This window comes from Pongo abelii, chromosome 11 (assembly GCF_028885655.2).
Source record: "Pongo abelii isolate AG06213 chromosome 11, NHGRI_mPonAbe1-v2.0_pri, whole genome shotgun sequence".
In the NCBI taxonomy this organism is placed as follows: Eukaryota; Metazoa; Chordata; class Mammalia; order Primates; family Hominidae; genus Pongo; species Pongo abelii.
The window spans coordinates 74383882-74397419 of NC_071996.2; the positions used below are offsets into that span (position 1 = coordinate 74383882).

Here is a 13538-nt window from a genome sequence, read left to right on the forward strand (position 1 = left end):
CTATGATGTTATCAAACTCTTGAAATGGGTGTTTCCTCTCTGAGAAACAAATACAGAGAAATACCATATTTCTTCTAAGACTCTATTGATTATAAATGATATCATTAATTTAATAACAGCTTTCCAAAGGGGAAAAGCACTGCTTGCAGTAAATATAATCTTTAATATATAGAATTTCATAAATATAGTAACTTTTCAATAAAAAATAGTACCTGTATTTCTACAAATATGCTAACATTTGCTATTTTTAATAGCAGCAAAATTGAACAGGAAGAAATTCAAATTCCCAATAAAACAGCTAAGTAGATACAATTTTATGCTATTAATTGGGCAATATGATTTGATAATAAAATCACACCAAATGACAAAAACAGAACATAAAATATTAGGCATACATTTGATCATAAATATGTCAAAATTTACCTAAGTTTCTCAAAATCCAAGTGGCTTAAAGATTAAAACATTGATTGCCTCCTGGAAAGAGAAACTGAATAGCTGGGAGAAATAATTTTCATAGCATACTCTACCGTACCTTTTAAATTTCAAAACATATGAATGTATTAACTACGCAACAACAACAAGAAACAGACCTAGTCTTAGAAACAATGGCTTCTTTATAGACTAAGTCTTCTCTCGCATATTCTTCTCCATGGTAAATTTGGTAATTTGGCAAATATATTTTTTAAACTGGTTGGCGTTAGTTACTGTGGACCCAAGGTTTTTTAAAAAGCTTATTATATATGAACATCAAAAAACCTAACCAAATATAGCTAGTGATCTGAAATAATCGACACTAAGATATATAAAATTTTAAATTAAACCACAATGATACACAGCTACATAAATGTAAAAGGACGTTGCTAAATTTGACATCTTGCTGCTTCTGTTACTAATGCTTACATTAGATAACATACCATTCTATACCATACCTTTGCTGGATTTTTTTCACTCATGAAATCACCAAAATTAGCTTCTAATTCTCTAATTGCTTAAATTTCCCTCATTAAATTTGCTGCCTATTTTTTAAAAGAGATACAAACATTAATATTAAAACAGACTTAGATGCTTTCTATTTTTCAGTATTCTGTTGCCATTTCTTTGTTCTAGAACTGAGTTTAAAAGATACATAAAAGGGAACTAATCTCATTTTGAATGAGGGTTACCCATATATAACAGAAATGGAAAGAACAAAAAACTTCCATTTAATCTTATATCATATGAATTTTTTAATGAGAAAATCAACTAAAGCTGACAGCAAAAGTTAGTGGGGAAAAGGATATAATTTTGAGATGTCACCAAGCCTCCACAGTGCCTAAGGCCGAGGGGCTGTATACAGGATTAGGCCTATTCAACCTTCTGCCCTCTCAATCCTACCCCCAGGGCAAGGTTCACAAAGAGGTTGGAGACTGGGCCCTGCTTGTGCCAAGTCCTTTGTTTATTTCCTTCTTTGATCTGTTGTCTCCTATAGATTGAAATGATTTCCCTCCAACCACAAAATATCCAATCTAAGCAACTCATTATAAAGTCTTCCCTTATAGAGACTGATAAAAATCTAACTTCAATTTATTTAAGGTCACATCAACTCCAGATGAACACAATATGTGCATATAAAATAACCAGATAAACAGTAAAAGTCACAGAACTAGTTGTCACTAGGACTGACTCAAGAGGAACAGGAACAGACAGTGACTCAGCCTTGCACACCACCAACCGTTCATAGTTTTGTAAAGCAATAGGAAATGCTATGGTTCTTTCTAAAATAGGATAGTGATAGTTTAAAAGAAATAAATGCAATGTGTTCATTGCTGAGTGATGATATATGCGAGGGTGTTACGAATTAACACTACATATACTCCTAACTACGGTAAGGGAAGTGCTATGATCTGAATGTTGGTGTTTCCCCACAATTAATATGTTGGAACTAATATCCAACATTATAGTATTAAGAAGTAGGGCCTTTTGGGAGGTGATTAAGTCATGATGGTTCTGCCCTAGTGAAAGGGATTAGTGCCCTTAAAATGAGGTTGAAGGGAGCTGCCTTGTCTCTCCTACCATGCAAGCACACAGCAGCAAGGTGCCATCTTGGAAGCAGACAGCAAGCCCTCCCTCACCAGACACTGACTCTGCTGGTAACTTGATCTTGAACTTCCAGCCTCCAGAACTGTGAGCAATAAATTTCTGTTGTTTATAAATTACTCCATCGAAGGTATTTTTTAATAGCAGCCAAAACGAACTAAGACAGCAAGAATGAAAATCCCTGTGTACCTATCATAAGCCACTTTTGACATAAATATATAAGGATTTTCAACTTGTATGCATATCTATATGTGTTCACATAAGTATGTAGGCATAAAGTTGGACCACACTAATTCCTGGGGATGAGAGGTGGAAGAGCTGTTTCCAAACTACTCTTTAGAGATATACAAGCTTGGCTTGCTGAGGAAGACATAGAATTCTTCATCATAAGGAGCTGGCTAGTTACAGATCTTGGCCTCCAGGATCAGTAAATGCTCCACCTAACATTTGGGCTTTTTGCTTTACCGATATGAAGGGAGGGTGTGTGTATGCGGTGTGTGTAGACACATGCTTAAGCTGAGACAAAGCATGGGAGAGTTGAAAGATTCTAGGTTTGGAAGACTACTGACCTAGATCGTCATAGATTTTGCATTCAGCATAACCATTCCATTTCCACAACCGTGCTATCTGCCTCACAGTGGTCTTGCGCACTGCTAACTCATGTGAGAGCACTATGCAGACTGAAAGCAAGACACAAAGGGAAAGAATGTGTTCTCCAGAAAGTGTGTTCGCATAGGGTTGTGAAAATTCACCTGCAACATTAGCACTTTGCTGAGTAATAAGTTTTGAGTTTCATGACTTCCATCCACTCAGGAGTATATACTCTCTGAAAGAGGTAATGCAGTCAGCTAGGTAAGTTTATCACTAATCTCTGATTCGAGTTTAACAATTAAAAAAGAACAGGTACTTACCAAAGAGACCATTAGAAAGTACATAAAGGTTAGTCCATTTAGATTTTTTAATATTCTGCTTTGTTAATTTGGAAAGATATTTAAATTTATTCTCACTTAAGTTTCTGGATCTATCCAAAAAACTACATAATTACTTTTTCTTTAAAAACTACTACAAACATTATTAATAAAAGTAATAAACAAGTCACAAACTGGCAAAAAAAAATCCACAACACATCTATTTGACAAAGGGCTGTATCCATGATGTATAAACAACTTCTACAATTAGTAAAAAATATGAAACCTAATAAAATGTACGCAAAAGACTTGAACAGATACTTCACACACACACACACACACACACACATATACGAATAGCCAATAAACACATGAAAAAATAATCAACATCTTTAGGAATCAGGAGAATGCAAATTTAAACCACAATAAGATACTATTTCACATACCTACAATGATTACTATCAAAAACACTACAGATATCAAACATTAGTGAAGATGTGGAGCAACTGGAATACCTGTACACTGCTGAGGAGACTATATGATCCATCCACTTCTAAGAACTAACTGGCAGTTTATTTTAAATTGAATATATATCGACTCTATTCTACTCTTAGATACCCAAGAAAAATGAAAATATTAGTTGACAAAAAGATTTGTACAAGAATGTTTACAGCAACCTTATTTGTAACAGACAAAAACCCAAACATCCAACAATAGAAAAATGGATAAACAAACTGTGGTAAATTCGTACAATGAAATACTACTCAGCAAAATTTAAAACAAACACAAACCTGATACCCACACAAGGATGACTCTCTGAAAACATGTTAAACAAAAGAAGCCAGGCATGAAAGAATGCATCTCGTGCACTCCATTTACATGAAATCCAAGACCAACAAAACTTGAGACAGAAATCAGAAGTGTGGTTGCATGGGGTAAGGGAGAAGGGACTGAATGGAAAGAGGCATGAACGAATTTTCTGGGGTGAAATGTTCATTATCTTAGGTGGTGATTACACGGGTGTATACAATTGTCAAAACTCATTGAGCTGAATACCTAAAATCTGTTCCTTTTAAAAATGTTAATTATATCTAAAAAACCAAATATGTAAATATGTCATATTCATATACTTATTAAAGGAAGGAAGGAAAGAAGAAAGAAAGTCACTATAAAGTTGAATAGGGTCATCTAGATTTATTTTGACACAAATCAATGATTTGATTCCCCCAAGAGGACATTATAGAATAAAAGGACTTGGTCTAAAAAAATCAGAATATTTGGGTTCACATGAAACCTCCAGCATATATTAGCTGTGTAAATTGGAGTAAGAGAGTTAGCCTTTTTGGACTTCTGTTTCTCATCTACCTATTTTATAGAGGGTGACAATAATGCATAATAATGTACTTTGAAAATTCTAGGTTGACATTAAGGTACTATTTTTGCCCACAACAGGTATTATACTCAAACATTCAATTATATTTGTGTCTTCTAATAAACATACATTTGTACATATAAATATTATGTATAAACATATATATACAGGTGGTCCCCAACTTAACAATGATACAACTTACGGTTTTTTGACTTTACGATGGTGCAAAAGCAATATGCATTCAGTAGAAACAATACTTCAAGTACTCATACAGGCTTTCTGTTTTTCACTTTCAGCACAGTATTCAATAAATTACATGAGATATCCAATACTGTATTATAAAACAAGCTTTGTGTTTTATGATTTTGCCCAATTATAGGCTAACATAAGTGTTCTGAGCATGTTTTAGGTAGGATAGGCTAAGCTATGACATTCAGAAAGTTAGGTGTATTAAGTGCATTGTTGACCTAAAAGTTTCCAACTCATGATAGGTTTATTACAATGTAACCTCATTGTAAGTTGAAGAATATCTGGGTGTGTGTGTGTGTGTGTGTGTGTGTGTGTGTGTAGAGAAAGACAGAAATTTTCTAATAGAAAAATAAACACATGGTCTGATAAGAATGGTTTACCTATGAGAACAACAGGAAAAATTATTTAAAACCAACTGTTACATATTTAATACTCATATAATACTCAACATTCATGAGATATTTACTGAGCAACTGTATACACACACATACAATCTTACCCCATCTCCACCTAAAAAAAGGTCAAGCAATTTAAAAAAATTATTAATATTATTATTTGTAGAGATGGGGGGTCCCACTATGTTGCACAAGCTGGCCTTGAACTCCTGGGCTCAAGCCATCTTCCCACCTCAGCCTTCCAAAGTGTGGAAGTTACAGTCAAGAGCCACCACACCTAGCCAAGGTCAGGCAATTTAACCTAGAGTTCAATTTATAGATACTACAAACAAATAAACAAAAAACATATTGGGATAGCACATCTAAGTTATCATAAATTCTGAACGAGTAAGTTTTTTTGAGAAGATTTTGATATAGATATAAAACAAAAGTTTGGTTAATGTTCACAATGAGATTTAAAAATCTGAAAATGGCCTGGGCGCTGTGGCTCACATCTGTAATCCCAGCACTTTGGGAGGCCAAGGCAGGTGGATCACGAGGTCAGAAGATCGAGACCATCCTGGCTAACACGGTGAAACCCCATCTCTACTAAAAATACAAAAAATTAGCCAGGCGTGGTGGTGGGTGCCTGTAGACCCAACTACTCGGGAGGCTGAGGCAGGAGAATGGCGTGAACCCAGGAGGTGGGGCTTGCAGTGAGCCAAGATCACGCTACTGCACTCCAGCCTGGGCGACAGTGCGAGACTCTGTCTCAAAAAAATAAAAATAAAAATAAAAATCTGAAAATGCACAATCTGTTTATACTACTATTACCAAAGGTTATATACTACTTCTAAAATAAGACATTCCACTGTGACTCCCTCTTTCCTGTAGTAAGTGAGAGTTGCTTGCATTTCCAATCAGGAAGTCAGAGTCAACAAAACTTCCATCTGGTTTTAAAAAGTGTGTGTGTGTGTGTGTGTGTGTGTGTGTGTGTGTGTGTGTGTGTGTGTGTATACACATGTGCACACATGGCTATGCATAAGAGCATCTACACACGTATATGAAAACATTAGAAGGAAATACACCAAAACATTAGCAATCAAAAATAAAACAAAACTGACATTTAGTAATATCTCTCTCTGTTCAAGGCAAAAAAAAAAAAAAAAACACCTAAAAAACTTAGGCTTAAAAATCGGAAAAGACCTGGATGTAAAAGCTAAAACTATAAAACTCTGAAAAGAAAAAAGGAGGCATACATATAAAGTCAATTTCTATATACCAGAAAAAAAAGGCATACATCTTCATGATCTTGGATTAATGACTTCTTAGATATAACACCAAAAGCACAAACAACAAAAGAAAAGATAGATTCAACGAACTTCATTAAAGCCCAATTCTTCAAAAGACATCAAGAAAATAAAAAATATCTGAAAAGGGACTCATATCTAGAATATATAAAGAACTCTGTAACCCAAAAAACAATCCAATTTAAAAATAGGCAAAAATTCTGAATAGACATTTTTTCAAAGAAGATATACAAGTGGTCAATATGCACACAAAAAGATGCTCAACACTGTCAGTCATTAGGCCAGAATAAGGTATCACTTTTCACTCAGTAAGATGGCTATAGTAAAAAGACAGACAATAAGAAGTGTTATCAAAGATGTGATAACATCTTTGTGAGGAATTTGTGAGGAATTTTTCCCGTTTTCTTTGGCAGGCTGTTAAATGTGATGGTTTTCATTTGCTCAGCCTTTAAAAAAAAATCTTTACCTCTTATGATTTTTGACCAATGTATAATGTTGTCAATTTACTGGATTTTTTGCTTACCATAACTTACTTCTCAGAAATTTATGTTGAAATTCCTGTCAATGGCTAAGAAGCCAGCTGTTGAAGAAAAGACAGAGATTCCTATACAAGCTGCTAACCAGTACTGAGCACATTTCTCAGAGGCTTTCTGCAATGAAAGTAGCTGCGCATGATGGCACATGCCTGTAGTCCCAGCTACTCAGGAGGATGGGGCAGGAAGATCACTTGAGGCCAGGAGTTCGAGGCTGTAGCATGTGATGTTCACACCTGTGAATAGTCACTGCACTCTCAGCTTGGGCAACATAGTGAGATGCTGCCATTATTTAAAAAAATATACACATACACACACACACACACGCACACACATACTAGCAAAGATGTAAAGAAATCAGAACCTTCACACTACTAGTAGGGATGGAAAAGGATGTAGCCACTTTGGAAAACAGTCTGGCCGTCCTGAAAATGCTAATTAGAGTTGTCATATGACACACCAATTCCACTCACATGTATATACCCAAGAGAAATGAAAACATGTCCATGCAAAACCTTATATACCAATATTCATAGCAGCATTATTCATAATAGTCAAAAGGTAGAAACAACTGAAATGTTTATCAACTAATGAATGAACAAACTGTAGTATATCCATATATTCAGCAATAAAAATGAATTAAGTACTGATACATGCTACAACACAGATGAACCTTGAAAACATGCTAAGTGAAAGAAGTTAGGCACAATGTCATGCTTACAAAAGGCCACATATCATGATTCCTTATTTATTTATTTATTTTGAGACAGAGTCTCTCTCTGTTGCCCAGGCTGGAGTGCAGTGGGCGCAATCTCTGCTCATTGCAACCTCCGCCTCCCAGGCTCAAGTGATTCTCCTGCCTCAGCCTCCCAAGTAGCCGGGATTAAAAGCACCTGCCACCACGCCTGGCTAATTTTTGCATTTTTTATAAAGATAGTGTTTCACCATGTTGGCCAGGCTGGTCTCAAACTCCTGACCTCAAGTGATCCACACACCTCAGCCTCCCAAAGTGCTGGGATTATAGGCATGAGCCACCACGCCCAGCCTCCATTTATATAAAATATTCAGAATTGGTGAATTTATAAAAACAGAAAGTATATTAATAGTTGCCTAGAGGCCAAGTGCAGTGGCTCGTATCTGTAACTCTAGTACTTTGGGAGGAGAAGGCAGAAGGATTGCTTGAGGCCAGGAGCTCAAGGCCAGCCTGGGCAAGTAAGACCCTGTCTCTATGAAAAACTTAAAAATTAGCTGAGGGCAGTGGCACACACCTGCAGTCCTAGCTACTCAGGAAGCTGAGGTGGGAGGATTGCTTGAGCCAGCAGTTCAAGGCTGCTGTGAGCCTTGATCGCACCACTGCACTCCTGCCTGGGCAATACAGTTGCCTAGGTCTTACGGATGTGGTGGGAAGATTGAGAAGTGATAGCTAAAAGGTATTGCGTTTCTTTCTGTGTTGATAAAAATGTTCTAAAATTGATTGTGGTGATGGTTTCACAACAAAACACTGAATTATACACATTAAATGGGGGAATTGTATGGTATGTTAAGTATATCTCAATAGAGCTGTTATTTTTTCTGGTTTTTGTTTTGTTTTTTTTGGGACAGAGTCTCACTCTGTTGCCCAAGCTGGAGTGCAGTGGCACGATCACAGCTCACTGCAACCTCCACCTCCTGGGTTCAAGCAATTCTCCTACCTCAGCCTTCCAAGTAGCTGGGACTGTAGGAACGCACCACTTCACCTGGCTAATTTTTTTGTATTTTCAGTAGAGACGGGGTTTCACTATGTTGGCCAGGCTGGTCTTGAACTCCTGACCTCAGGTGATCCACTTGCTTCGGCCTCCCAAAGTACTGGGATTACAGGCGTGAGCCACCGCCCCCGGCCTAAAGGTGGTATTTTTTAAATTTGCATGAAACATAGCAGGTATTCAATGAATAAGTGAATATATGAAAGAACAAATGAAAACCTATATCAAGTGTGAAAGAATATGGATTTGGAGATAGAAGTGGTTTGAACCACAATTTTGATATTTACTAAGTCAAAATTTGGATTTCACTAAGGTTTTAGTTTTTTCAACTCTAGTTGGGAATAATAATGAGATAATCCCTATAAAATGTTCAGCCCAGTAAGAAAGGTATCTATTCCTCATTAGCCGATTCAAGCTACATCAAAAGCAATAATCAGCATCAACAATAGTAGTAACGTTTCAGTTAAGTTGGGTGCTAGAAGCATGGATGCTCATTTTATTATTATTCTGTAATTATATTGTTTGTATTCTTTTGCATGTATCAAAAATCACAGGCCTTGGCCAGCCTGGTGACTCACACCTGTAATCCCAAAACTAGGAGGCCAAGGCAGGTGGGTTGCTTGAGCCCAGGAATTCGAGACCAGCCTGGGCAACATGACGAAACCCCATCTCTACAAAAAATACAAAAATTAGCAGAGGATTGTGGCATGCACCTGTAGTCCCAGCTACTGGGGAGGCTGAGAGATGGGAGGAGCCCTTGAGCCCAGGAGGTCAAGGCTGCAGTGAGCTGAGATCATGCCACTCCACTCCAGCCTGGGCAACAGACTGAGATCCTGTCTCAAAAAAGAAGAAAAACAAACAAAAAAACAAAAATCACATGCCTTTAAAAACAGATCATAAAGACCGGGTGTGGTGGCTCACGCCTGTAATCCCAGCACTTTGGGAGGCCGAGGCGGGTGGATCACCTGAGGTCAGGAGTTCGAGACCAGCCTGACTAACATGGAGAAACCCCGGCTCTACTAAAAATACAAAATTAGCTGGGCGCAGTGGCACATGCCTGTAATCCCAGCTACTAGGGAGGCTGAGGCAGGAGAATCACATGAACCTGGGAGGTGGAGGCTGCGGTGGGCCGAGATCGTGCCATTGCATTCCAGCCTGGACAACAAGAGCAAAACTCCGTCTCAAAACAAAAACAAAAACAAAAACAAACCAGATAATAAAACAAAACATACAACAACAACAAAATATATCATGCCCAAGGACTAGAGATTTTCACTTCTAGGTCACTTCATGATCTAGTCAACACACACCATTTTTCCTAAAAGGGAATATTGTCATTTCCATGGCAATAAAATTTCCTTCTCATCTATAGGGAACTCAAGGCCTAGGTCCTAGCTAATCCTTCCTCTGGGAAAAAAAAAGCCTAGAACTCAGTTTGAGCCATTTCTTCCTAATTAACCTGCAATAGGTTAATGCATTAGGTGCATCTTTAAAATTGGGTAATTTTTGGAAGAACAGCAGCATTCTTCTCACTAGTGGCACTGACAGCACTCAGCCAAAAGCCATAAGGACACCGTACATCGTATCACCACCACTACTCAGGATGGTGAGGACTCAGGGTCAGGCTCACAGACAGCCACTCTTCACAGTGTTAATCTGGCGGCTGTTTGCCAGGTATCATTTAGGAAATGGAGTATCCAATACCCCACACAGCCTGATATTCTATAGAGAGAGACTCATCCTTAAGAATTTATTCTCTGTTGAAATTTATAGACTTTGGGGAGAAACAGTGAATTATGCTTTAACAATCATTTATAGCATAGTATAACTGAATGTCAGTAGAAACTCAATAATTGCACTTTTTTCTTCTTCCCTGAAAGAAGAGATTTAGAGCAAAGGGGGAAGCAGAAAACGTTTGTGGTGAAGAACTGCAGACAACCTTATCATTCTGCCTAGAGTCCAACCTGACTATTTTTCATGCTGTCAATTTCCCACTAGACAATCCATCAAAGCCTCCAGAAATGAGTCATGATTAAGGAAGAGATTTAGAGTGTCAGCACAACCCTCAAGGCACCCCAGACTTCAACAGAAATTCCTAAAGTTCAAACCTATAAACAGGGTCGGTAGCTAGGAAGAACAAAGGAACTAAACATCTTATTTTGGTTTAACCACTTAGGTCACATGTCAGACATGGAAACAGGTCAGCTTCATGGCCAAAAACCTGGATATTGCAAATGGAAACAAATAATTAGCTACATGGAACAGAAAGAGCATGACTTATATTTCTGGCAAAGGTACGCATGTGCTGTGATAAAAATGAGTTAGAAAGCTTCTTAACCAAACAGAAACTTAAAATGACCAAGAAAAAGAATATTTATGATTGGAAAAGGTTCTCTCTCTAGACAAGGACCAATTACAGAATCTAATTGGAATAAAGGAAGAAGAGAAACTTCATTTTTGGTGATCCACCTAAGCAAAAGTTTTATTCTATGTCCACTGTTAACTCTTCATTAAAAAAGAAATGTAGCCAAAGAGATTTCCTTCCTGAGAATGTGCTGGGGCATGCATACAGGCACACACACACCCACACAGCAGTCCACCTCTTCCAAAGCAACTCTGCAGAGGACTCAGGTATGTGCCACACTGACACATATCAAAGAGAACCTGGAGCAACCTCTCTCTCTCTCTGTGCCCCGAGGCAGTGTCTCTGAATTAAACGTTGCCAAGGTCACTGACCCCATCACTTCAGGTTTCACAAGCAACTGAGGAAGTTTTAGCCAAGACTGTCAGCCAATTCAACTGGAAGTTATTAATGTTTCCAAGAACAAAATGGACTAAACAAGTCTTAAACGAACCATGTGTTATCAAATATGAAACAAATACCACAAATGAAATTAGTTGAGCTGCAAATAGATTTAAGAATTGGTCCAAAGCCAATGTCATGTTTACACTTTAAAGACAGAAACCTTTGTGCGCTAAGTAAATATCTGAGTCTCTTGGTTCAGAATTTCTGTCAATAGCTGAAATGTAGTTACTGTTATTATTGTTTGCCATACGCTCTGGCCTCTAAAGAAGAAAAATTATTATTAAACAATGGCTTACTCAGTCCTATACCTAAGTATAAGGGCCCAATTAATCAGCCATCTCGCACTTGTTTTAAAGTTCTAGTTAACATATATGAATGGTAACTCTAGCCACTACTACATTTTCTGTACTCTATTTCTTAAAAGGCACAGGAATTAGAACTTTTAAAAAAGTCTGGAAGGTAATGCTTTAGGAGCATCAAAGAGATAGAGCTGATGAAAATGCTACCTCTTTTTTTTTATTATTATACTTTAAGTTTTAGGGTACATGTGCACAATGTGCAGGTTTGATACATAGGTATACATGTGCCATGTTGGTTTGCTGCACCCATCAACTCATCATTTACATTAGGTATTTCTCCTAGTGCTATCTCTCCCCCAACCCCATGACAGGCCCCAGTGTGTGATGCTCCCTGCCCTGTGTCCAAGTGTTCTCATTGTTCAATTCCCACATATGAGTGAGAACATGTGGTGTTTGGTTTTCTGTCCTTGTGATAGTTTGCTGAGAATGATGGTTTCCAGCTTCATCCATGTCCCTGCAAAAGACAGGAACTCATCCTTTTTTATGGCTGCATAGTATTCCATGGTGTATATGTGCCACATTTTCTTAATCCAGTCTGTCATTGATGGGCATTTGGGTTGGTTCCAAGTCTTTGCTATTGTGAATAGTGCCACAATAAACATACGTGTGCATGTGTCTTTATAGTAGCACGATTTATAATCCTTTGGGTATATACTCAGTAATGGGATTGCTGGGTCAAATGTTATTTCTAGTTCTAGATCCTTGAGGAATCGCCACACTGTCTTCCACAATGGTTGAACTAATTCACACTCCCACCAACAGTGTAAAATGGTTCCTATTTCTCCACATCCTCTCCAGCATCTGTTGTTTCCTGACTTTTTAATGATCACCATTCTAACTGGCGGAAAATGCTACCTCTTTTCTACACTCAAAACCCATTAGCTTTTACAATAAAATTTAAAACTTATTCCATATGATTATTGAGAAAACCTGCTTAGAATCCCTTGAGTTCAAGGGAAATGCCACTAAGATATCTATTATATCTGTGCAAAAAGGTCAACGGAATGTATTTGTCACAAGAAGCGCCTAACAGTAATACTTACACAGCCTCCAGCAAGAACTTCTGCTGGAAGTGGAACAGAGCCATCTCTTCTGGTAAATTTGTCCCGAACAAAATCATTAACCTAATTAGAAAGACAACATCAGTTAACCAAAATTCCCAACCATTTCTCTTCTGGCATACTGTTGCTTTTCCAAGTCAGCAAAATATGTGTCTTATGATAAAATTAAAAATTATCAAATGCTTACATGTAAAATTAAAGTTTTACAAATTCTGTGATAGTGTGCCAGTGTCGGCAGCATCAATTTTAGTTTTGTTTTTGAGATAGGGTCTCGCTCTGTTGCTCAGGCTGGAGTGCAGTGGCATGATCATAGCTCACTACAGCCTCAAATTCCTGGACTCAAGCAATCCTCCCACATCAGCCTCCTGGGATGCGTCACCACACTTCGCTAATTTTTTTGTTGTTGTTGTTTTGGTAGAGCTGAGTTCTCACTATGCTTATGCTGGTTTGGAACTCCTGGTCTCAAGTGATCCTCCCACCACCCAAAATGCTGGGATTATAGGCATGAGCTACCATGCCTAGCCTTGATTTTAGTTTTTTGGCTTAATGGTAATCTAAACAAATGACATAAATTCAGTTAGAGAGAAACTTACAGTCAGTTTAATGGCCTTTTCTGGAGCAACCCCTATAAGTTGTGGTATCAGACCTAGGTAAAGGGACAGAATCATCAGCAATATAGATGTACCAGACATGAATACACAAGCCCAGCAACAAAGAGTTTCCCCCATATTATTTACCCATCAAACAT

The 13538-nt window shown here is 37.7% G+C and overlaps 1 protein-coding gene across 4 annotated transcripts in view; it reads right to left on the reverse strand.

Moving 5' to 3' along the window:
* Positions 1-13538, reverse strand: part of SLC25A12 (solute carrier family 25 member 12) — a 231256-nt gene that overhangs the window by 12548 nt on the left and 205170 nt on the right. For all 4 annotated transcript variants that reach the window (XM_063712448.1, XM_063712449.1, XM_054548619.2 and 1 more), the window contains 2 exon segments: positions 13384-13436; positions 12773-12853 (listed from right to left, as the gene is read on the reverse strand). In XM_063712448.1, the coding sequence (XP_063568518.1) occupies positions 12773-12853; positions 13384-13436 (134 nt within the window).